The sequence below is a fragment of the Pelodiscus sinensis genome, unplaced genomic scaffold (assembly GCF_049634645.1).
Source record: "Pelodiscus sinensis isolate JC-2024 unplaced genomic scaffold, ASM4963464v1 ctg58, whole genome shotgun sequence".
Classification (NCBI taxonomy): Eukaryota; Metazoa; Chordata; order Testudines; family Trionychidae; genus Pelodiscus; species Pelodiscus sinensis.
Genome location: NW_027465922.1, coordinates 456,608 through 482,031, shown reverse-complemented (window position 1 = coordinate 482,031; position 25,424 = coordinate 456,608). Strand labels below are relative to the sequence as shown.

The window sequence follows — 25,424 nt, the reverse complement described above, 5'->3', positions numbered from 1 at the left end:
CACCCATGGGGGGTGTTGGCCCCAAAAGTGGGATAGAGAGGGCCATGTGAGATGTCGAATAGAAGCTTCCTGTCTGCTGATTCTAGATATGCCACTCGTGATTGTTTAATATCTGTGTGTGAAAGTATAAGATTGTACTTTGTACGAGTGCCAAATGTTTCTCTGTGTGTGGTTGAGCATTGGGCAGAGCCTGGCCTGTGGACATGCTAATTAGCGAGGCCCTGTGGGACAATGGCACTCGATGGGCCAAGGACACACCTCGGGAATGAGGGCTGACACCTGAGGGCTACCAGCAGGGAACAGGGATAGGCCGATGGCCAGGTGACCTGCTGCAGCCAAGAAGAGACCAGGAAGGAGGGATAAATAGGCCATGTGGCCGTCTCCATTTTGGACTCAGCTCAGCACTTCATCCCAGAGGCAGCACTGCAGGGATCGAAGAGCCCGGAAGACCTGTGAACCCATCCTGATCCTAGGATGTGCAATAAGAACTTTTAAACCAGCAGCTGTAACATCTCTGCTAGAGCCTGCACCGAGAACTGGGAGATTCGGTGCATGTAACGTACTGTACTTTAACAACCTCACTCTCATGCTTTTCTTTCTTGTGATAATAAACCTTTAGATATAGATTCTAAAGGATTGGCCCAGCGTGATTTGTGGGTAAGGTCCAGAGGGTAAATTGACCAGGGATCTGTGGCTGGTTTCTTGGAACCGGACAGAACTTGTTCGGGGTAGGTGGGATTGGGTGCTAGGACCCCCCACCGGTGTATGAGGCCCGGGGCCATCTGGGGCACGGATATTGCTGGGATGTCGGAGGGGTTTTGCTCGTGAGGCTTCAGGCAGGCAGCTGAAGTGCTCTGTGGGACTGGTTTGTGGCCTGTTTGGAGAGGTCACCAGTCTGGGGGCTGTAAGGAACCCCGAATTTGAGCAATTCACCCTGAGCGGACGCCCTCAGCTGTGCCCAGACACGGCCCGGTCCATCACAGAAACTGAGCGGGGGAGGGGCAGATTGCCATCTCTCAGCTGTGTGGTCACTGGTCCCATTTCCACATTCTTGCTCCTCCCCCTTCCCCCAGCCCCGCCCCCTGCAGGGCTATAAATGCCTGGGACCCTGCACCGGCTGGACACCAGCCCCCAGTGTTCCGGACCGGCCACCCAGACAGACGGACAAGCAGACGGACACACGGACAGGTGAGTCCCTGCCCCTCTGGTCCCTTCCCTCCATGCAGAGCCCTTGGGGGCAGCCAGTCCCTGGGGTGGGACGGGAATCCCAGCCCCACAGCTGTCTACAATAACTATCCCTCCTCCCCCCCCCGCCCAAGCCCAGGGGGTCGGCTCCCCAGACTCGGGCCCTGGAGCGGGCCGTTCCCCTGGGGCTCACCCCCTGCGGGTGGGGAAGGCCCTGGCGGGACTCAGGGGTTCCTGGGCCAGGAGCTGGCTGAGAACTCGAGGGGCTCCAGGTTCCCAGCAGGAAGCCCGCTCTCCAGTCCGGGGTGCGGGGCAGAGGGCGGCTCCTGCCACTGACACTCCAGCCACGAGCACACAGACCGACTTCCACCCCGGGGCAGCGGTGCCTCCTCCAGCCTTGTCCCTCCCCCGCCGCCCTCCACGTCCCTCGTGTGGGGCCACGTGGGCAGGGGCCACCCCCAGCCCAGGGGAGGGGCAGCGGGAGGTGGCAAATGCCCCTGCTGAGACCCGCTTGGCTCTCCAATGGGACCCCCTTGCCTGGAACCAAAGGCCCCGGGAGCGACTCAGGACACGCCTGGTCCCCGGCTCCTCCCCACCCGCAGCCCTGGCTCGGGGAGAGTCTGGCCGTGGGGAGCTGGGACCTGCCCCAGGCTGGGGGCCCGGTTCTGCCCCTCAGGCTCGGCGCAGTGAGGGGGAGCAGAAGGGCCCCGTGCGCCGAGGGAGATGGGCTCCGAGCGGTGGGTGTGGGGCAGGATTCCTCAGGCCCTTCCAGCCCGGCCAGGCCCCCAGAGAACAGCCCCACCTCTGCCCCCCCATGAACTGCCCCATGGGAGGGGGAGGGGTGCTCCTGGGGGTGTCTCCAGCTCTCCTGGCCCATCTCCCTTGTGTGTTTGCTCCCCAGGGGCAGCGAGAAGATGGGGCCAGTCGCCTTCGTCACCCTCTGCCTCCTCGGCTGCCTGGTCTGCAGCCCCGCGCTGGCAGGTGAGTCCCGGCCCGGCCCCTCGAGCCGGAGCCCCCGGGGGCTGGTTGCCATGGTAGGAGCTGGGACGTGGCTCCATTTCCCTCGGAGCTGCCAGTGTTACCTGCACAAATTTCTCTATCCCATCCATACGGGGACACAGGCCTTTACCCAGCTGCTAGGGCTCAAGGTGCAGCCCTGGTTATTACACACCCACCCGTACCCCATTCCTAGGGCTCAGGGGCATCTTCCTGTGGGCTGGCGGGGTCTTTAGCCACTGAAAGAGCCTCACCCAGTCGTGTCCTTCTCCTCTGTGGACTGACAATTCCCAACCAAGCAGAATGCACATGCCAAGCGCAGTGTCATGCTCACCAATCTGGGTGCAGGCGACTTCCCCCGCAAGGTCCGTCTCTCTGGTCGTAGGCTGGGTCTCGGAGGTGAGTTCCTCTTTCCAGGTCTTCTCCCTTCTCTTGGGGTCCCGGGTCTTCCAGCCTTTGCTTCTTTCCTTCTGCTTCTGTTACTTCCCTCCTTCTCCCTGCTCCCCTCCTTGGAGCCCAGTTTATATAACGAAACCCGAGTCTTGCTTAGCTAGACCGTAAGCAATTATTTTAGTATAATGTTCATAACAAAATGACCTACCCAATCCTACCCCACCACCTTCATTGATTTACACCTGGCTACATTCATTGCACAGCAGACAGGAACCGTTACAAACCAGACAGAGCTCAGACAGTCAAACGATAGGGCAGTGTCACATCCTCTGTGGATAAGCAGTTCCTGGCCAGACAGAATGATGTTATGTGAGTTTCCTTTGCCCATCTTGAGATCTGTGTCTTTATCTGGTGATGGGGGGAGCTGTCAGGGCAACGTCCCTCCGCACGGCCTGGGGTGACACTTTGTAATACAATTTCAATGGATGTGAGTATGTGTCTCTAGGCCAGTGGTCCCCAACCTTTAGAGGCTCCCGGGTGCCCAGGAGGTGGGGCTGCACCGGGTGCCCGGGGGCATGCCAGGGGACTGGGATGCCTTTGCACCCGGCGCCGGCATGTGCCCTAGGGCCGGGGCTGGGGTCACCCGAGCGCCTTGTGCCGTGGGCCCGGGGCTGGTGCTGCCGCCCGATCCGCGTGCCTGGGGCTGGCACCAGCGCCGCCCGAGCACCGAGCACCGCGCACCCGGCACCGGTGCGTGTCACACGCCTGGGGTCGGCGCCTCCCATGTGCCGTGGGCGGGGCCGGCCCAGGTTGTTGGCGGGCGCACACAAATGCCCCGGTGGGCACCATGGCGCCCGCGGGCACCGCGTTGGGGACCACTGCTCTAGGCCTACAGCTAATGGCTGCTGCCCTTCAGTCTGGCTGCAGAAGGCGGCTTTGGTTCAGGCCTAGCACAGGCCTCCCAACATGACTAGAGAAAAGCCCTATTGCTACACGCCGCTCCCACCGCGGTGCTGACCCTGCCTGTAGCCTTTGAACAGGCACGTGCCCCGGGGCGCAGACTGTCCGTCGGCGTCACCATTGGGCACCTGGGCTGTTAACTCTTTCCCCTCCTTCTGAAAACGCCCTCTCCCCGCCCACACACGCCTCTCTGCGAAATTGCTCTTTGGCAAAAAGGCCCCTTCCTCGTAGAAAGAGCGTCACCAACGCCGGAAAACCCTTCTGCGCTTTCGATTTGCTGTCGGAAGAACAGCAGAGCCGTGTGCACGGAAGCAAAGGGGGTTTGGAGAACGGCCATTTGCCCACAATACTCTGTAGTGCAGCCATCGCGCCAATGAGCCGGCAAAGCCCCGACACTTAATTTAAGCCAGTGCCCTTGTGTTAAAGCGTCTTTCAAATATTAAATCTGCTGCGAAACCCAAAATGCCGAGAGAGGAGGGCGGCAGCGCGTATCCCGTGCGAAGGGATCCCGAGTGCCGCAGGACAGCCGCCCGGCCCCGCTGCCGAGCTTTTACACTGAATCTCCGCCAGATTCCAGGGAGAGCAACCCCTGTGACTGACACGGTCTAGCCCGAAATTAGCGCTTTTAATTAGGTACCTTCTGCGTGTCCAGTCGTCCCCATCACGTGTGCCCTGGAAACACGCTCCATTGTCTTTGGAACAAAACTGTAGATGGCGGGGGAGGTGGCAGTTTAAATGTCATTGCAACATTTTGGTCGAGGGGCTTGGCTGGAAAGGGGTGAACAGGGAGGGGGAGGGAAGAGAAGCGGGAGACTGTGGGGAGGGCGCAGGACCTGGGGTGGAGTAGGGGTGGCACAGTGCAGTCCTGAAGGGGGCTGGGGCCTAGAGCAGCCCTCCCCAGTGACCCACGCGCTGGAGGCCCCCACCCCTTCTCAGCAGGGGGGAAACGGGGCGCCCTGGGGCGGGGCCGTCTGCTTCCCACCGCCACGGAGAAGCCGAGTGCAGTGGGCAGGGAGGGGGGGGCAGGACGGAGGAGCCGGCCGCCAGGTCGGTGCCAGGGATGTTACCGACTAGTTGACTCGCTGACTATTCGCTAAGCATTGATTCGTCGACTAGTCAATCCCGCCCCCCCCCCCCCCCCCCCCGCCCGCTTGCTGCCTCTCTGGAATAGAATCACAGACACTAGGACTGGACGGGACCTCGAGAGTCATCGGGTCCAGTCCCCTGCCCTCATGGCAGGACCCAGCACCGTCTAGAGCATCCCGGAGAGACATTTATCCAACCTGCTCTTCGATATCCCCAGCGATGGGGATTCCACAACCTCCCAGTGCGGGGCCCAGGGCAGCCGAACTGAAACCTCCTGTGGACGGGGCGGCTGTGGGCGGGGCCACAGATTCGGGATTTCCCTCCCCAGGTGACGGCTTCCCCCACCATCCCTGCTGTCCGGGGCGGGGCGGGGGAGGGCTACGAGCCACCCCCCAGGGCCCTGCTTCCTGGCTTCTGAACGGGCCAAGGGGCAACGGGGCCCATGCCCCGTTCAGACCAGAGACCCAGGGCTCCGCTCTGCGGCCGTGGGGTCTGGGCAGACCCGGCTTCTCCCGCAGCCCCAGGGCCAGGAGGCTCCCCAGCCGGCCAAGCCCCAAACGCTCCCGGTGCCAGTGTCCCTGGGGGAGAAACGCTCGCGCCCCCGACCCAGGGTCTAACCACTGGGCCTCCCCCCCGGCCCCTCTCTCTGCAGAGCCACGCGCCACGTCCTGCCCCAGAGGATGGATGAGCTACCAAGGCAACTGCTACGGGCTGTTCACCCAACACAGAACCTGGCAGGGGGCCGAGGTGAGAGGCTGGGGCAGCGGGGTCAGGGCTGGGCTGGGGCCTGAGCAGAGCCAGGTTGGGCTAAATATCAGGGAGGGCGCTGGGCGGGGGAGGAGTGGGCTGAGAATCGGGGGAAGGGCGTTGGGCAGAGGAGGGGTGGGCTGAGTATCGGGAGAAGGGCGTTGGGTGGGGGAGGGGTGGGCTGAGTATCGGGGGAAGGGCGTTGGGCAGAGGAGGGGTGGGCTGAGTATCGGGGGAAGGGCGTTGGGTGGGGGAGGGGTGGGCTGAGAATCGGGGGAAGGGCGTTGGGCAGAGGAGGGGTGGGCTGAGTATCGGGGGAAGGGCGTTGGGTGGGGGAGGGGTGGGCTGAGTATCGGGGGAAGGGTGTTGGGTGGGGGAGGGGTGGGCTGAGTATCGGGGGAAGGGCGTTGGGTGGGGGAGGGGTGGGCTGAGTATCGGGGGAAGGGCGTTGGGTGGGGGAGGGGTGGGCTGAGTATCAGAGGAAGGGCATTGGGCGGGAGAGGGGTGGGCTGAGTATCGGGGGAAGGGCACTGGGTGGGGGAGGGGTGGGCTGAGTATCAGAGGAAGGGCATTGGGCGGGAGAGGGGTGGGCTGAGTATCGGGGGAAGGGCACTGGGCAGGGGAGGGGTGGGCTGATTATCGGGGGAAGGGCACTGTGTGGGGGAGGGGTGGGCTGAATATCGGGGGAAGGGCGTTGTGTGGGGGAGGGGTGGGCTGAATATCGGGGGAAGGGCGTTGTGTGGGGGAGGGGTGGGCTGAGTATCGGAGGAAGGGCGCTGGGTGGGGGAGGGGTGGGCTGAGTATCGGGGGAAGGGGGCTGGGCTGGGCTGAGAGTCACCCCCGGCTGTGGATGGGGGTGCAGGGTTGGAGTCTCCCTGCCGCGCTGTCACAGCTTGTTCCTAAAACCTCCCCCAGGGCCGCCCCGGGGCGGGCGAGGTTCCCAGATTCGCCACCTCCGAGGCCCGGCTCCGGTCTGGGCTCTGCCTGGGGCCCGGCTGTACAGAGCTGCTCCTCAGGCTCCCTTTCGCCTCCCTAATGACACGTTTACACGCCGCTGTCCCAGTTTCTGCTCCGCTCTCTCTTGCTCCCTCGGATTCATTGTGCCGCCCGAGGCTGCCTGTCGGCCTCTCGCTGGGCCTCTCGCTGGCCGTTGAGCCGCGGGGGCACGTTTTCGGTTTGTAAGAACCTAAGAGCGGCGAGACGGGGTCAGAGCACAGGCCCATCAGCCCAGCATCCTGGCTGCCCACGGTGCCCAGGGCCAGGTGCCCCAGAGAGAGGGAACAGAGCAGGGAACCATCCTGGGATCCCTCCCGTCGCCCATTCCCAGTCCAGGACAGAGTTGATGGGCCCCACAGCAAGTCCCTTAGGGTATGTCTACACTAGCCCCCTAGTTCGAAGTAGGGTGGTGTGACGGGGCCAGCGGGTATTCAGGGTGCGGTCACCCCTTCCCGTCCGTAAAGGGGAGGGGGAGGGTCCACGAACCCACCGCCTGGCCGGCGTCCTGCTATTGGGTCCGTGTCTCTTCAGGCTCGGCCCTGCTGGTGCGATCACCCTCCCCTCTCCCGAAGGGGTTCAGTGATTCCCACTGACGTGGGGGTCCGGACGCGGCTCTGGTCTGTACGTCTGGCCCGCGTGCGGGCTAACTCCCACCTGGGGGCGTCACGTTGTGTTCAAGGAGAGACTTGGGGAAAGGGGGACCCGGGCCCACCCTCTCCTCCAGGTCCCAGCCCGGGGCCCTAAGTGCGGGGCGCGCTGCTCCCCTTGCACGGCGGATGGGGGTTAGCCCCTTAACCCATCTGCCCACGGGCACCAAAACCACACCACACCTTCCTTCTCCTACCCCGTGGAGCCGGACCCTGCGGGTCCTCGGGGGTCCTTACCCCTTCTTGGGTGCTCTTGGGGCCGTCTGGGCAATCCCAGGGTCCCCTGCGAGCACGGGGGTAGACTCTTCTCCCGGAGTCCCGTCCGACGCCGGTCTCTCCCTGCCCCCCCACACCAGGGCCCCAGACATTTTTCAAGCGGCCCAGGGATGTACGCCGGGTGACAGGGCTCTGCCCCTCCTACATCCTGCGGGGCTGCCGCCGACTGCATTACGCTGGGGGCCCTGCCCTCAGCGCGTCTCAAAGCACGCTGTCCTAGCTGCTCTTCTGGCCAGGGAGCAACAGCATCTCCTGGCCCCCTCCAGGGCGAGGGCCCAGCGCCGTGCCCCTGTGCTGCACCAACCTGGCCGAGCCGGGGATCACGGCTGCAGCGGCCGACCGCTTTGGCCGCTCGCTTCCTCCATCTCCGGGAGGGGCGGATCTCCCCCCCCGATAGTGCGGACCCCCCGTGGGTCCGTCACAGTGGCTAATGTAGGCATTCGAACTTGCAAATGAAGCCTGGGATTTAAATATCCCGGGCTTTATTTGCATGTTCCCGGGCGCCACCATTTTTAAATGCCCGGTAGTTCGAACTCCCTGCCCATGGATACACGTGGCACAGCCTAGGTAGTTCAAACTAAAGCCCCTAATTTGGACTAGCATTACTCCTCATTGCTGAGTGTAGCCACAGGTAGGGAGTTCGAGCTACCGGGCATTTAAAAATGGCGGCGCCCAGGAACATGCAAATAAAGCCGAGATATTTAAATCCCGGACTTCATTTGCAAGTTCGAATGCCTGCTTTAGCCTCCCTAGTTAGAACTAGGGTGGCTAGTGAAGACAGACCCTTAGGGTTGGTTAAGGTGGGCTAGACAGGTAAGTTGCTGTCTGGACTCGCCCCTGCTGCTCCCTGGGGGGCAGAAATGGGGTAACTGGCGTTGTCTCTTCTTGGCCCAGAGCGAGTGCCAGGACAATGGGCGGGAGACTCACCTCGTCTCCATTCTCAGCGCCGGAGAAAATAACATGCTGGCCGACTATGTCACGCAGCACCCAGAACAGAATGGACCCGTCTGGATCGGACTCTCGGACCCTTCTCATGTGAGTGTCTGGCGCCTGCTCCGCCTGCGGCCCCTCCCAGCCCTGGCTCTGTTCCCTGCTCAGTGGGGGGCTGTAGTGGGCTGGGGGGGTCCCATGAGAGCAGGATCTCCTGTAGGATGGGGTGAAAACAGGCTACAGCCGCCTGCGATGTCAGTCCCAGGGTCAGTGCCCAACACCCGGCGCAGAGCCCAGCCCGCTGTGACTGACATCCACAGTGACACTCGGCCCAGGCCTGTTGGGCTCCGACTGTTCAGCCCAGGCCACGAGTCACCCCCCTCCGGAGACGAGACGAGATGAGACGTCTAGACGAGGGCACGGGCAAGGGGCAGCCCCTCAGGCTGAGGGAACAGTGCGGGGCCGGCAGAGCCTGGGGGGGGCCTGTGGGTTCTCTGCTGGGCCTGGCCGGAGGGAGGGGGTCCACTGGCCAGAGGCACCTCAGCTCCCGGCCTTGTAGGGGGCATTCGGGGATGCCCTCAGGCTGGGCGCCCGGCAGGTGCTGCTGGCCCTGCTGGCCGGCCGGGGGGGGCAGAGCAATAAGCACCCAGAGCGCAGGCGGGGGGGGGCGGCACAGACTCCTGCAGGAGGCTCCCCCCACCCACAGGCTGGTGCCACCCGCTAACCGCGCCCGATGGCTCTTGGTGCCTCCCTGCTCCCTGGGGACAAAGCGCCAGAGCCAGGGACCGGCTGGGCACGTCACAGAGCAACCCCAGCACTGCCCAGCGCCCCCAGAGCCGCAGCCCTGAGCTCCGCAGTGGGGAGCAGCCACTGTCGGGGGGTGGCTGTGGGACCCTCACAGCCGTGGGGGGACACAGACAATGGGGCCGGCCGTGTGTCCCTGAGGGGCAGTGCCTGGCTTAGCCTGCAGGGGGCCGGAGATGGACACGCAGCTGGGGGGCAGCCCCGTGAGGGTGGCAGGTGGTGGGGGGGAAAGGGGTCTGGCGACTCTCCCTTGGCTGGTGATTTTCATGCTTCCAAGGGCTGGCTGGGTCCTGCCCTGGGGCCTCTGGCTCTGGGCCCGTCACTGGGACCATGGGATTCACGGGGTCTCCGCCCTTTGTCTCTGCAGCAACACTTTTGGAAATGGACGGATCGGACCCCGGCCAAATTCTACAGCTGGGCTCCAGGGCAGCCTGACCCTCCAAGTAAAGGGGAGCACTGCGTGGCGCTGGAAAAACCAGGTGAGCCAGAAGCTCAGCCCCTCTCCGCCCCCCCACCTCCCCCCCCGGCCGCGCTCTGCCCACAGGCCCTGAGACACGGATCCGGCTGCCCCAGCGCACTGCAGGACCAACCCCGACTCCTCTGTCTCTCCTGCCCCCACCGGGGAGGGCTCCTCTGCCCCGGCACCTGTCTGCCCAGACGGGGGGGGGGGGCCCTGGTGTGACCTTGTGACACTGCTGCCCCCAGCTCCCTTGGGTGTGTTCACGCACATGCACACACATACATGCACACTCACACAAATATACGCACATGTGTATATACACACACACACACACACACACACACGGTCGCACGGGGGGCTCTGCTGCACTGTTCCAGCCTGCTGGCTCTGAGCCCCCCCTTCCCCCTACCCCAGGGCACTAGGGGCCGCACAGGCTGCGCTGGGCACACGGGGGCACGCAGGGATTTCAGGGCCAGAGCTCCCTGCCGCGGAGTCGCCCACACGCCGGCGCCTAGTGAGAGGCCATAGGGTTGGCGCCGGCTGTTTCCAGGGCCTGGCACCCACAGGGGATCCCCAGCAAACGCTGCCGCCAGGGAGCGGAGCCGGCGGCGCTGGGGGAAGTGCCGGGCTGCTCACGGAGCCGGCAGGGCAGGGAAACGGCCGGACAGCGACGGGGACCAGGCAGAGCTGGGGGTGAGGAGGGGCCCGTTTGCAGAGCGGTGAGAACAGGAGAGGGGCCAGAGTCACAGCGAATCCCCTGCCCCCGCTCATTGGCGCTGGGTCTGTGGGGGGCTCGGGGGTAGGGACGGGGTCTCCCCCCAACTCTGTTTGTCCCTGGGATACGCGTGGCCCTGCCATGAGCCTGGCATGTTAAATGGTGACACGTGATGATAACAAGCAGCCACCAGTGGCCCCACGGGGCTCTGCGTAATTGATTAACCTTTTACTAAAACATGAATTATTTGTTACTTTTACAAACCGTTCATAAATTACACTGAAAAACCTTTGCTGAAGGAACGTGAAGGTCGCAAAGATGAGGAAGGGCCTGTCCAAGGCTGTCCGTGTAACCTTAACTCTGCCCCTCCTAGGTGTGCGTCCTGCCATAGTCTTCAGTGACAGGCTCTGTCCATCAGGCCAGGTACCGGCAGGTGGGCCCAGCCGGGGCTGCCGGGACTGGATGGGGACAGAGTCAAACAGCAGCAGAACCCGCTCCCCAGAGAGGAGGGTGCTGAGAAGGGCCCATGCCCCCCGCGGAACTCCCTGTGACCTGGGCTGCTGCTGTGGGGCTGAGCCTGCCCCGCCCCAGGGCCGCCTTTCCCCCTGCCCCAGGGCCGCCCTTCTCCCCGCTCTCTGGCTGCCGGGGCAGGAATCCCACAGCAGGCAGTCGGGCAGGGCACAGGCCTGAGGGAGGACTGTGCTCTGCACACAGCCGCCTGGGAACACTGGCTCTGGGCAGAGACATGCCTATGGGGACAGCCACGCCCCAGCAGACAGGACATGGAGGGCGCTGGGCTGGGGCAGTTGTTCAGCAGGGAGGGGGCATCAGTGTTATGCTTAAACGAATCACACAGGATCCTTTATAGGGGAAAAGACAATATGCCGCATTTATTGAGAATACAACAGTCGCGTCTGCTTTCCAATCACTCACACACAATCATCATGCATACACAGTCCCGCCAGACGACGTTGTAGTTACCAGTCCAGATTCTGTACCAATCTAGTGGCCAGTTAGATCGATCACAGCAGGAGAACAGGGCCTTTGTCGGTTGATTGATCCGACGCTTCTCAGGAGCTGGTGGCAAGATGAACCCAAAGTTCCATGGCCAAGCACCCTGCTTTTATAATCCTGTTCTCTGTTGAAGTCAATGAATTCCACTGTGTCAGCCTGTGACCGGAGTGTTATCTCTTCGGTGTCAATCGTTCCCAAACATCTCTTGAAGGCTCATCCTGTAATCAATCGTCTTTGGGGTGCCAGTTCCGCTTCAAGGCCCATCAATGTGTCAAGAATCCTATCACTCCTTATTATGGGTGCACACTGGTGATTATAGATGGCTTCTTTGACGCCAGGTAGTCTAGTCTTCGCCCACGCTAACCTTCCTTCTTCGGCCGTCTGGTTCTGAGCAATAACTTTTGCACTTTATCTCGACACATTCATTCCCTTTTCACACACACGAGCAATGTTACAAGGATTCTCAAGGTTATGTGGTAAATATCAATATCTGCACTGGGCAAAGCAAAAATGCATTGTAAATCACGCAATTAAGGCCTTAGCCTTCAACATTCTTCGAATCTCATTAACACAGACACAATACCAAAACTCTCTCTGGGTATGTCTACACTACCCCGCTAGTTCGAACTAGCGGGGTAATGTATGCATACCGCACTTGCTAATGAAGCCCGGGATTTGAATTTCCCGGGCTTCATTAGCATAAGCGGGGAGCCGCCATTTTTAAATCCCCGCTGCTTCGAACCCCGTGTAGCGCGGCTACACGGGGCTCGAACTAGGTAGTTCGGACTAGGGTCCTATTCCGAACTACCGTTACTCCTCGTGAAACGAGGTGTACCGGTAGTTCGGAATAGGCACCCTAGTCCGAACTACCTAGTTCGAGCCCCGTGTAGCCGCGCTACACGGGGTTCGAAGCAGCGGGGATTTAAAAATGGCGGCTCCCCGCTTATGCTAATGAAGCCCGGGAAATTCAAATCCCGGGCTTCATTAGCAAGTGCGGTATGCATACATTACCCTCCTAGTTCGAACTAGGAGGGTAGTGTAGACATACCCTCTCTCTACTAAGGCCCATCACTAAACTTTACAACAAAGAAATAGACTGTAAACTAAAAGGGTTAATTTGATAACATATGAAAGGGGTGTCAATAGGTTCTCTCATTACTGTACGATTGGTACATATTAAATCTAAAATATGAATATAAAAAGAATAAAACTTTCAGTCCCAACAGCAGCCCCATCCTGGAACGGCGCCCTCATCCTGGGGCAGGTCTCTCCCTGGCCTCAGTCCTGTGACTGGGCTGGGGGCAGGAGTAGGAGCACTTGGGCCAGGGGGTGTCCCCCTCCCATGAAGTCTCTTTGCAGGGTGGGGCTGCCCCCTCTGGGTGCTCAGGCTCCACCCCACCCTGCCCCCTCCTCAGGGCCGGGCCCAGGGGCTGGGAGCTTCCCTCAGGGCACAGAACGGGGTGGGGAGGGGCTGTTTATGGCAGGAACGGCCCAGCCTGCCCCCCCCCAGCTCACTGCTGTTTGTCTTTCTAGGTTTTAACCAATGGCACGATTACCCCTGCAACTGGAAATTCCCGTTCATCTGTAAGCAAGAATCCCGTGGGAGGCATCTCGATGCATCTGGGGAGACCTCAGCACCCAGCAGTGAATTGGGTCCCTCTGGAGAGTGACCCAGAGCTCTCCGGCACCCCTGGGGGACCAGCTCCGGTGCCCCTGGTGCAGGGTCCCTGCTGCAGCACATCGCTGTGTGACGCTGCCTCCCTCCAGCCCCACCCTGTCCCCCACTCCTGTCGCCCCCACGCTCGGCTCCGCAACCCCAGCGCAGTGAAATAAACGTCCCCTGAGCATCCAGCTCTGAGCGTGTCCCTCTCTCTTTCGAATGCAGAGGGTTGGGCGATCAGCTGGATATCTAAGGTGTTTGTACAGCAATGCGAGAAGCCTGGGTAACAAACAAGAAGAATTAGAGGCCCTGGCCCAGTCCAGGAACTATGATTTGATTGGGATAACAGAGACTTGGTGAATAGTAAACACCTCGATAGCTTTCATCACCATACAATTCTGACAGGTGCCACGCCCCTTTCCCGCCCTTCTTCCTACCCTTTCCCCGCCCCTGGTCCCCCTCTCTCCCTGCCCCTTTCCCGTGATGCCTCCTAAGCCTCCCATGGGCCCCTCCACCACGCGACTTCCAAAATGGCGTGATGGCGTTATGTTGGACGCACGCTTTCCAGGTCGGGGAAAATGGAGGCCGGCTTATCCGTCTAAAAAGAAAAGAAATAGCAAAAAGGGGGAAATTGGAATAAGTGTGGCAGGTTAAAAAGAGAGAGAAGCTGAAGAAAAAGCTAGTGCCAGAGAAAGAAAAGAAATAGAAGAAAAGGGGAGAGAAACAGAGCAAAGCTAGCACCAGAGACAGAGAAATTGGGGGGAGGGAAAGAAAAAAGTGGGGGGAGAGAGGGAAACAGGGAGATGCTAAAAATACAAGAAGGAAAGGGGAGAGAAAAAGGGGAAAATGGAATAAGAGAGGCTGTCTAAAAAGAGAGAGAAACAGAGACTAAAGAAAAGGGAGGAAAGAAAAACACTAGCGGCAGGATGACCAATTGGTCGATCTGACCAATCAGAGAAGCAGTGTCCAACCCATCTTTTGGTCTGTCCAATCAGAAGCACCCACAACCCCCACCGGTCTGTCCAATCAAAGGCATCCCACACTTTTAAACTGTCCAGCCAGAAGCACCCCCCCCCCAGTTTATCTATAATGTTCTGGAACAAGATTCATTCTATGCCCCCCCCACACTTATATACCAAACATCCTGCATTCCATTTGGCCAGAAGTTTCCTTATCACCCCACCATACACACAGGCATCAACTTGCTTTAAAATTTCGGATTATAACAAGAGAGACATTTAGGCCTGCTTTATGGCTGTTCAAAACGTGGCTATGGAGAGCACCGTGATGGTAAGAACCTTTTAATCTGTGCGTATGGCCATATTTTTTCATGCCCAGCGTTGTCATGACTTAAAAGTGAATAACTGCTTTTGGGGATTACGTCCCTGTCATTCCCCACTCTGAGCTGTGCAATTCGTATATAAGCCTGTGACTCAGCGACCAGGGAGCTTGCGAACAGGAACAGCTAACGGGGAGTGTGGAGAGGGAGGTTAGAGGGAGAGGTTAGAGGGCACCAGTGACTTCTGACCTTCTTTAAAACATAACTCTTAGAATTATCTATATTCCAGAGGTTTAAAAAGAATCCCAGTTTATACTTAAACTTATTCATTAGAAAAATGGAGACAGAAGCCCAGCAGCAGAGTGGGGGCTATCCTGTTTATTGCGTCGAGAGTCACATGTATGATTACCTGCCCTGTGGGCGTGTGGCATACGTGTGCACCCGTTGCAAGGAGCTCCTGACCCTCAGAGACCGAGTTCGGGCTTTGGAGGCCAGGGTGGCTGAACTGGAGGAGCTAAGGGAGGTAGAGAGATATGTTGCGGAGACTTTCCGGGACACTGTAGTACTGTCCCACCTCCAGTCTGAGAGCCCCAGTGCTCTTTAGGAGGATGAAAGTCTTAAGGGAACAGAGCATTCAATGGGAGCAGAGGGAAACCATCCCATAGTTGGGACCCTCCTCCCAGAGGATGTTGTGGTATCCTCTCGCACTGAGGATACCTCTGAGGGGGAGGGAATGCCAGTTAGGAAGAGGCAGGTGTTAGTAGTGGGTGATTCGATCGTTAGAAACATAGATAGTTGGGTTTGTGATGACCGGGAGAACTGTATGGTCACTTGCCTGCCTGGTGCGAAGGTTGCAGATCTCTCGAGGCATCTAGACAGACTTGTGGGTAGTGCTGGGGAGGAGCTGGTGGTCGTGGTACATGTCGGTACCAATGACGTAGGGAAGGGTAAGAGAGATGTCCTGGAGGCCAAATTTAGGCTGCTAGGAAAGAGACTGAAATCCAGGACCTCTATGGTGGCATTCTCGGAAATGCTTCCAGTTCCACGCGCAGGGCCAGGTAGGCAGGCGGAGCTTCAGAGTCTCAATGCGTGGATGAGACGATGGTGTAGGGAAGAGGGGTTTGGATTTATTAGGAACTGGGGACACTTTTGGGAGAGGGGGAGCCTATACAGGAAGGATGGGCTCCACCTAAACCAGGGTGGAACCAGACTGCTGGCACTAAACATTAAAAAGGCCGTAGAGCAGTTTTTAAACTAAGAGATGGGGGAGGGGGAAGCCGATTGGTGCGGAGATGCACGTAAATCGGAGGGAGACTTCTCTTAGAGGAGAATCCGTTGATAGAGATTCTCTAAGCTGTAGTCGGAAAGAGAGGAGGGGAGAGGGCAAACCATGGGCCAGAGCAGACAAACAACCGCATACAAAGGAATCCAATGCATCAGGGAAGGGCAGACAAATAAGCAGTGGCAAATTTTTAAAGTGCTTGTACACAAATGCTAGGAGTCTGACTAATAAGATGGGTGAACTGGAGTACCTCGTATTAAATGAGGAGATAGACATAATAGGCATCACTGAAACCTGGTGGAATGAGGAAAATCTGTGGGACACAATCATACCGGGATATAAAATATATGAGAAGGATAGAGCAGGCCGGGTGGGTGGTGGAGTGGCACTGTATGTGAAAGATAATGTAGAATCAAACGAAATAAAAATATTAAGTGAATCAACATGTTCCATAGAATCGCTCTGGATAGTAATTCCATGCTCCAATAATATTAAATGAGCAGTAGGGATATATTACCGATCACCTGACCAGGACAGCGATACTGACATTGAAATGCGGAGGGAGATTAGAGAGGCTACCAAAATAAAGAACTCTATAATAATGGGGGATTTTAATTACCCCCATATTGACTGGATACATGTCACCTCAGGAAGAGAAGCGGAGATAAAATTTCTCAATGGCTTAAATGACTGCTTCTTGGAGCAGCTGGTGCAGGAACCCACAAGGGGAGAGGCAATTCTCGATTTAGTCCTGAGTGGAGTGCAGGATCAGGTCCGGGATATAACCGTTACAGGACCGCTTGGGAATAGTGACCATAATATAATAACATTCAACATTCCTGTGGTGGGAAGAACACCTCAGCAGTCCAGCACCCTGGCATTTAATTTCAAAAAGGGGAATTACACAAAAATGAGGAGGTTAGTTAAACAGAAATTAAAAGGCACAGTGACTAGAGCCAAATCCCTGCAAGCTACATGGAAACTTTTTAAAGACTCTCGGTCCTCTACTTCCAATTCCTTCATCCGCAGCTGGATCTCCAGCCGCCGCAGCTCTGCTGGGCTGGCCCCTGCCCTAGACGGACTACGGCTTGCAGGGCTTCCTTGGGAAGCTGTCCCGTCTGTCCAGCGGGCTCCAGTGCTCCGCTTCCTCTGGGAGCCTGAGACTCTCCCAGAAGGGGTCTGGCTGCTCCCCACGGGGACAGGATCCCGGCCCCATGGCTGGTCCTTCTCTTCCAGCCGGGCAATCAGCTGGGCCTTGGCTGCTTTTTGCACAGGCAAGCTCCTCTCTCTGCACAGCCCCACCAGCTCTGCCTTCAAGAGTCGGGCGTAGGCCATCGGCCCGCTGGTCCCCTCGGTGCAGACTCACCAGTCTAGTGCTGCAGCGCCCCACGATTCCCAGGAACCGCTTCGCTCTGTCTCCAGCACGCCTGGCTCCAGGGCTCTTGCTTCTACCGCGCCTTGTCGCTCGCCGCTGGAAGCTCCATCCACGGGGTGCAGTGCATCCCACTCCTGACACCAGTGTGACGGCGCGTTGGGGTCTCTCGTCTCCTGCACCCCGAAATGGCACAAACAGACTGCACCAGCCAGTAGAACAGAGGGAGTTTATTGCTTCTCTAGGGAACAGCCCAGCATAGACGTAATTTTGTTACAGGGCAGGCTTAGGATGCCTCAGCCCCCCTTGAGATGGGGGAGACTAGGCCCCTAAATCCCAGCCCCTTGCTTAGGCTGCTTCCTCCATGATACCAGACAGAAACTGCCCAACTTCCCGCCCTGCCCCCCAGCCAGGGGCTCCACTCCGCCTTTCTTCCTTTGTTCCGCTCCCTGGGAGGTAACTGGTCGAACAGGTTCCCTCCCTGTCCCATCAGCTACTCGGCTGGGCTGTGGTACAGACAGCAGCCAGTGGGGGTCACCCACAGCTCCAGCCTAGCAACCAGCAAGGTACCTGCACTACGTCATACCTCCAGCCTGGGGTGGGGAAACTGAGGCACAACACTCCACTGCCATAAACACCAGCCAAGCAGCCGAGTTCCAGACGGAGCTGCGTAAGGATCCCTCTTGAGAGAAGCTGAGGGCCCTGGCTGACCAGGGCGGTGCCGGGTCCTGGCCCCTGTGGGAGGACCTCAGTGTTACCCCAGAGACTCGGGTAAACCAATTATCCTGTGGCCAGTTATGCTATTAAGAGTGTCTCTGCACAGAAGCCAGATCCGGCCCGGTGTTACGTCTCTCTGTCACCGTTGGATTAGCCGGCACAATCAGACCAAACACAAGTTTAGGGCCTAACCATGTATTTTAAAAAAAATAGTAGAGCACAACAACCGCACAACTCTACCGCTCCCACCCTACCCCAGAAGAAATAGAAGACAGATCCCAGATACAAGAGGTCGACTGAGGCCTGTGACCTCGTAGCGAGTTGAAAGCTGCGAGGGAGGACGGCAGGGCGATCCCTCGAAGCAGACCCTTCCAGCTGGAACGGGCGCCTGGAGACGAGGGATCTGCGCTCCCTTCGTGGCATGGCTCCTGGATCAGGCTCCCACCAGACCTACGACTCCGCGGGCCGATCCGGTAGGTAAGGTAAGATTACCTGCCAGTAATCCAATGCGCGGAGTGTTCTCTCACACACGGTGGTCACTGCACCGACGCCTGCCTCACCAGCCACATATCCACGAATAGCAACATGGTGGAACCCCACGGGGAGCCCACAACCTGCACACACTCGGACAGACGAAGAGACGCTCCCGAGTTTCCTGAGCTTATAAGCCCTCTGAGGCGGGAAAACAGGGATAGCAGCTGAGTGCAAAACAAGGGGTCGTGTGCCGTGTCTAGCGGGCTGAGAGCACCGATCAAATGCGTGCGCAGCAACAGAGAGTGGGGTGCCGGGGTTTGTGCCGTGTGCGTCGGCTAGGGAGAAGGGTGCAAAGGCCGGGCAGTGGCGGGCACTTTACTGATTTTCCTGAGGTGAGATACAAAATGGAACCCGGACTGACTCCATTTTACAGTTATGCATTCTACAATAATCCTGACTAGGGGAACAGCAGGGAGAGATTCCCGCGGGAGAAGGGATTCCTGGCCTGGGAATGGGGCAATCTGAATCCTGGGAGGGGAGGAGGCAGCCGGTGGTGCCCCAGAGGTCCCGCTGCCGGCTGCTGTTCCTGGCCCATGATATTCCCTGCCCATCATAGAGGAGCCTTCCAGAAGGATCAAGTGGGGTCCCTGAGCAGGGCGACCTGGACGGGGGAGAAATACGTCCTGGTGGGGGTGGATTTCGCTGCTCGCCACCCTGAGGCCGTGGCTCTGCCCCCCGAGGCAGACACGGAGGCCGATGCACTGCTGGCCATTTTCAGCAGGATGGGGTTCCCCCAGGAGGTCCTTACAGACCAGGGGTCCCGCTTCGGTGTTTGTGGGAGAGGTGCGGGGTGCAGCTCACCTGGGCCTCACGTAGCACCCCCAGTCCAACGGGCTGGTGGGGAGGTTTCATGGGATGCTCAAACGACTGCTGAAACCCTTCATGGACCAGCACCCCAGGACTGGGACAAGGACTCACCCACCTGCTCTTTGCATACAGGGAGGTGCCCCGGGAGTTCTCGGGGTTCTCGCCGGTTGAGTTGCTGTAGGGAGAAGGGTGACGGACCCCAGAATGGACGAATGGGAGGGGAAGGCCTCTCCGGATGGCGAGTCAGTGGTGGACGGACTGACCTTCCGGGAGAGGCTTGTTGAGCTCATGGGCCTGGCCAGGGAGAACCCGGCCCAGGCCCAGGCCCAGAGGAGGCAGGAAGCCTGGTACGACCGCTTGGTACGTGCCCGCTCCTACGCCACCGGGGACCAAGTGATGCGCCTCATCCCGGGAGGAAGAACAAGCTGCAGGCGGCCTGGGACGGTCCCTTCCAGGGCGTCAGACAGGTAACGGGTGAGCTCTGGAGTGGAGCTGCCCAGCCGAGGCCACCGCTGTAACAATACGGCTTTTCTGCAGCCATGCTGGAAGGCTGTGCTAGGCAGGAACCAAAGCCGCCGTCTGCAGCCAGACTGAAGAGCAGCCAGTACTGGAAGGCCTGGAGTCACAGCCTCACAGTTCCATCTACATTGTATTAAAAAGTGTCACCCCAGGCCGTGCGGAGGGACGTTGCCCTGACAGCCCCCTCCCCCACTGTCACCAGATAAAGACACAGATCTCAAGATGGGTAAAGGAATTTGTGGGTAGCACCGTTCTGTCTGGCCGGGAACCACTTATAATAGAGGATGTTGTGGAATCCCCAGCCCGTGACACTTCCCTATCGTTTGACTGTCTGAGCTCTTCTGGTTTGTAACGGTTCCCGTCTGCTGTGCAATGAATGTAGCCAGGTGTAAATCAATGAAGGTGGTGGGGTAGGATTGGTTAGGTCATTTTGTTATGATTGGTTAGTAAAATTATATTAAAATTGGTTAAAGCCAAGCAAGACTCAGGTTTCATTATATAAACTGGGGTTCAAGAAGGAAAAAAAAAAGATCAGAAACAACAGAAGGAAGCAAAGGTGGAAGAGGACCAGGAGGAGGGGGAAGACCTGAAAAAGAAGAACTCACCTCCGAGATACGGCCTAAGACCAGAGAGACTGATACTGCCTGGCCAACAGGGGAAGTCTGCCTGTACCTGGATTGGTGAGCTGACCCTGTGCGCTTGGCATGTGCATTCTGCTTGGTTGGGAATTGTCAGTCCACAGAGGAGAAGGACACGACTGGGTGAGGCTCTTTCAGTGGCTAAAGAGCCCACCAACCCTCCGGTCGTTACACCCTGAGCCCTAGGAACTGGGGGGGGGGGTGTAAATTCACAGGGTTGCACCTTGAGCCCTAGGAATTGGGGGGGGGGTAAATTCACAGGGTTGCACCTTAAGCCCTAGGAATTGGGGGGGGGGAGGGGAAATTCACAGGGTTGCACCTTGAGCCCTAGGAATTGGGGGGGGGGGAAATTCACAGGGTTGCACCGTGAGCCCTAGGAATTGGGTGGGGGTGTGCGTGTAAATTCACAGGGTTGCACCGTGAGCCCTAGGAATTGGGTGAGGGGGGTGTAAATTCACAGGGTTGCACCGTGAGCCCTAGGAATTGGGTGAGGGGGGTGTAAATTCACAGGGTTGCACCGTGAGCCCTAGGAATTGGGTGGGGGTGTGCGTGTAAATTCACAGGGTTACACCGTGAGCCCTAGGAATTGGGTGAGGAGGGGTGTAAATTCACAGGGTTGCACCATGAGCCCGAGGAATTGGGTGTGTGTGTGCGTGTAAATTCACAGGGTTACACCGTGAGCCCTAGGAATAGGGTGGGGGGGTGTAAATTCACAGGGTTGCACCCTGAACCCTAGGAATTGGGTGTGGGGGGGTGTAAATTCACAGGGTTGCACCGTGAGCCCTAGGAATTGGGGGGGGGGGGTAAATTCACAGGGTTGCACCTTGAGCCCTAGGAATTGGGGGGGGGTGTAAATTCACAGGGTTGCACCATGAGCCCTAGGAATTGGGTGTGTGGGGGGAGTAAATTCACAGGGTTGCACCGTGAGCCCTAGGAATTGGGGGGGGTGTAAATTCACAGGGTTGCACCTTGAGCCCTAGGAATTGGGGGGGGGTGTAAATTCACAGGGTTGCACTGTGAGCCCTAGGAATTGGGTGTGGGGGGTGTAAATTCACAGGGTTGCACTGTGAGCCCTAGGAATTGGGTGTGGGGGGTGTAAATTCACAGGGTTGCACCGTGAGCCCTAGGAATTGGGGGGGGTGTAAATTCACACGGTTGCACCGTGAGCCCTAGGAATTGGGGGGGGGGGGGGAATTCACAGGGTTGCACCTTGAGCCCTAGGAATTGGGGGGGGGGGAAATTCACAGGGTTGCACCGTGAGCCCTAGGAATTGGGTGTGGGGGGGTGTAAATTCACTGGGTTACACCGTGAGCCCTAGGAATTGGGTGTGGGGGGGTGTAAATTCACAGGGTTACACTGTGAGCCCTAGGAATTGGGTGTGGGGGGTGTAAATTCACAGGGTTGCACCGTGAGCCCTAGGAACGGGGTGAAGGTGTGGCCCTCCAGTGTGGAAGGGACAGAGAAATGTGTGCGGGTAACTCCACCAGCAGGTGCACCATGGCAGCATGATGAAGCCGTGCTGGGACGGGGAGAGGCTGGTGCTGGCCGTGTGGGCAGGGGGAGGGGAAGGGGAAGGATCCCCTGGGGGTCTCCTCCCCGAGGCCGAGGCTAGTGCCCCGCTGGAGTCAATCCCCCTCTCGGACCAGCTCACCCCGGCCCAGCAAGGAAGTGCTGTGTTCCTACCAGCAGCTGTTCTCCTCCCGGCCTGGGCGCACTAACCCGGCCGTGCACTGGGTGGAGACAGGGACTCATCCCCCCATCTGGTGCACCCCATTCAGGGTCACTGGGAAAGCAGCCCGGGATCTGGAGAGGGAGGTGGGGGACATGCTGGTTTTCGGGGGGATCCAGCCTCCTCCAGCCCCTGGGCCCCCCCAGTGGTGCTGGTCCCCAAAAAGGACGGGACAAGCCAGTTCTGCGTGGACTGTCGGGAACTCAGCGCCATCACTGCGTCCGATGCCGACCCCATGCCTTGGGCTGGTGAGATCCTAGACAAGTGGGGGGCCCAGTTCCTCACTATTATGGACCTGACCACAGGGGACTGGCAGGTGCCCCTGGACCCAGAGGCCCGGGTGAAGTCGGCCTTCATCACCCCACTAGGGCTCTTTGACTTCCTGGTCCTGCCCTTTGGCCCCAAGGGGGCCCCGGCCCCCTCCCAGCCCTGGTGGGTCAGTTCCTGAGGGGGATGGAGGACTTTGCTTTGGCTTATACTGATGAGATCTGTGTGTTTGGCCAGACCTGGGAGGATCACGTGGTCCAAGTGAAGAGGGGCTGGGCCGTCTCCGGGATGCTGGGCTGACTGTAAAAGCCGGGAAGTGCAGGATGGGGATGGCCGAGGTGACGTGTCTGGGCCACCAGGTGGGGAGCGGCCGGCTGAAGCCGGAGCCGGCCAAGGTGGAAGCCACCTGGGACTGGCCCCCCCAGACTCAGCAGCAGGCCCAGGCTCTCATTGGGAGGGCCGGGTGCTACCGGAGGTTCGTGCCCCATTTTAGTGCCCTGGCCGCTCCCCTGACAGAGCTGTGCAGGAAGGGCCGGCCTGCCGGGGTGCCGGGGGCTCTCGGGGCACGGACAGGCCCTCAGACAGGGTCACGCGCTGGTACCTGGCTCTACAACCCGACAGTTTTAAGGTGGGACACCGATTGGGAGCGGCCCACCAGAAGGCTGACTTTTTGTCCCGGATCCCAGAGAGAGAACGGGACTCAAGGGAACAGGCAAGCCCCATCTTAAGGGGGAGGAGTGCGACGGGGTGCTGGAACCCCGTGTGACGGACCGGGCTGGTCTGGGCACGGCTGAGGGTGTCTGCTCAGGGTAAATTGCTCAGACTTGGGGCTCCTTACAGCCCCCAGACTGGAGACCTTCCCGAACAGGCCACAAACCAGTCACACTGAGCGCTCCAGCTGCCTGCCTGAAGCCTCACGAGCAAAACCCCTCCGACACCCCAGCAATATCCGTGCCCCAAATGGCCCCGGGCCTGCCCACAGGTGAGGGGTTTTAGAACCCAATCTCACCAACCCTGAACGGGTTCTCTGGTCCCAAGAAACCAGCCACAGATCCCCGGTCAATCTACACTCCGGATCTTACCCACAAATCACGCTGAGCCAATCCCTTAGAATCTAAAATCTAAGGGTCTGTCTACACTACAAAGTTAATTCGAACTAACAGACGTTAGTTCGAATTAACTTTGATAGGCGCTACACATAGAAACTGCTAGTTCCAACTTAATTCGAACTAGGTAAACCTCATTCCATGAGGACTAAGCCTAGTTCCAATTAAGTAGTTCGAATTAAGGGTTGTGTAGCCACTTCATTCGAACTAGTGGGAGGCTAGCCCTCCCCAGCTTGCCCTGGTGGCCACTCTGGTCACAACCAGGAAAACTCCTCTCCTCTCCCCCAGCCCCGGGCCCTTAAAGGGGTAGACTCTGGCCAGACGGCACTTGCCAGAGCCAGCCCTGCCAGAAGTCTCTGCCCCGAACCAGTGGCTGCAGGATGAGCCAGGCAGCCAGTGCCAGTGAGCCGTCCCCCCGCCCAGTCCCCCAGCACCCAGGGGCCAGCCAGGGGCCGTAGATGGCGCGCACCCTCCTGGTCTAGTGCGGAGGTCATGGACCTCATTGAGGTTTGGGGGCAGGCCCCCAACATCCATGATCTCCACACTAGGTGGAGGAATGCGGTTGTCTATGGGCGCATAGCGGCCGCCATGGCCCGAAAGGGACACAGGAGCACCCAGGAGCAGGTGCACCTGAAAATCAAAGAGCTGCGGCAGGTGTACGCCATGGCCACCAGGGGCAGCGCCGCAGCAGGGGCTGCCACCTGCCCCTACTTCCCTGCCCTCGACCGACTCTCGGGGGGGCGGGGCGGTCCGTGCCAGCCCGGGGGACAGCGAGCCGGGACCGGAGGGCCCTGACCCTGGCGCACCGGAGGGGCCTCCACAAGATGTTCCAGCACCAGAGTCGGCAGGGTCGTCCAGGGAGACCGTACCGGGTAAGTAGTTCGAATTAAGTAGTTCGGGGGGGGAGGCGGGAGGGAGACCAGGGACCACACGCGTGGGCCATGCCTCCCACTGATCACACAGACACCTGTGCACGTGCCATGCCACCCTTGGGCAGGTGGCTCCAGCTGCGTGACACCCAGGAGCCGTGGCCCAATAGGCACATGTGTGTGTGAAGAGACCTGACACACTCCCGACCCCGGGGCGGGACCCAGCAGGATGCTTTCCCTTCACACGCCCCCTCTACACAGAGGTAGGGGACATCTCCCCCCCCCCCCGCCACCCCAGCCACACTATACATGGCACAGGGACATTGGTGCGGTCTTGGGGCAGCTCCCAGTCCCGGGGAGGGCCAGACATCCTGACCATGGCCTCTGTACAAGCACAGCGGCTCTGACGGTGCAGGACATGGTCACCCTCACGTCGCGGGGTGGGGGAGGGGGCTGGGCATCATCCTCTGCGTCCCCAGGGAGAACTGACCACTTCTCTTCCTTCTCTACAGCTGCACAAGCTGCTCGTGCCGGGCGCACCACCCCACCCGGGACATGCTCCTGCACCCGCAGCCTGCTCCGGACCGCCAGCACGGAGCAGGAGTACAGGGACCAGCACCTGGGGTCCTTGCAAGCCCTGCACCGCACAGTGGAGGCCTGGATGCGGGCAGACCTGCAGCTCCACCAGAATTAACTAATTCGAATTAAGTTAGTTCGAATTAGTGCTGTAGTGTAGACAGACCCTCAAGGTTTATTACTAAAAGAAAGGAAAGCCCGAGAGTGAGGCTGTTAAAGTATCGTACGTTACATGCATCGAATCTCCCAGTTCTCGACACAGGCTCGCAGCAGAGATGTTACAAACTGATATCTTAAAAGTCTCTGGTGCACATCCTATGTCAGGATGGGACCACAGTTCTCTCCGGCTCGTGATTCTCTGGAAGGCTGCCTCTGGGGTCAGGAGCAGATCTGAAGACCAAGATGGAGTCAGCCACACGGACTCTTTATATCGCTCCCTGGCTTCTTCCAAGCTGGAGAGAGTCACATGGTCCATCGACCTATCCCTGTGTCCCAAGTCAGCAACCATTATCCGGGCTGACTCAGACAGCTAGGTGTGGATTGGCACCTCATTGTCCCCTTGCTAACTAGCGTAGCCATCGGCTGAGCCTTCCTTGCCCGTTGCTCTGCCTCAGACAGAGAACACGTTTAGAACTTCCCATACAGCTACTATACAATTAGAGGAATAGCCTATATGGAATCGGTAGAAGATAAGTGCAGCGCCCCCTCTCCACCTGCTTCCCTTCTTTAAGGCCAATCTGCTGACAGGTTGTGATGGGTAGGTCTGGGTCCTTCTGGATCCTGCCACCCACTCAGCTTTATTTTTTCCCATGGAACCCTGCATGCAGGCCCGGGGCTCACTAGCTCCCACACAACCGCCC

The 25,424-nt window shown here is 59.1% G+C and overlaps 1 protein-coding gene across 1 annotated transcript; it reads left to right on the top strand.

Moving 5' to 3' along the window:
- Window positions 1-421: 421 nt before the first annotated feature.
- LOC102457719 (C-type lectin mannose-binding isoform-like) lies at window positions 422-13,060 on the top strand. The gene is made up of 7 exons (XM_075916733.1): window positions 422-559; window positions 1,074-1,188; window positions 2,087-2,166; window positions 5,273-5,367; window positions 8,181-8,321; window positions 9,388-9,499; window positions 12,743-13,060. Exons 2-7 carry the CDS (start codon window positions 1,097-1,099, stop codon window positions 12,877-12,879), a joined length of 657 nt encoding a protein of 218 aa, XP_075772848.1. The 5' UTR covers window positions 422-559; window positions 1,074-1,096; the 3' UTR covers window positions 12,880-13,060.
- The last annotated feature ends 12,364 nt before the right edge of the window (window positions 13,061-25,424 follow it).

Coding starts and splice junctions, on each gene's coding strand:
- LOC102457719 (XM_075916733.1), top strand. CDS start 1,097: ATGCCTGGGACCCTGCACCGGCTGGACACCAGCCCCCAGTGTTCCGGA. Junction 8,322..9,387: donor GACTCTCGGACCCTTCTCAT/GTGAGTGTCTGG, acceptor TTGTCTCTGCAG/CAACACTTTTGGAAATGGAC. Junction 9,500..12,742: donor CGTGGCGCTGGAAAAACCAG/GTGAGCCAGAAG, acceptor TTGTCTTTCTAG/GTTTTAACCAATGGCACGAT.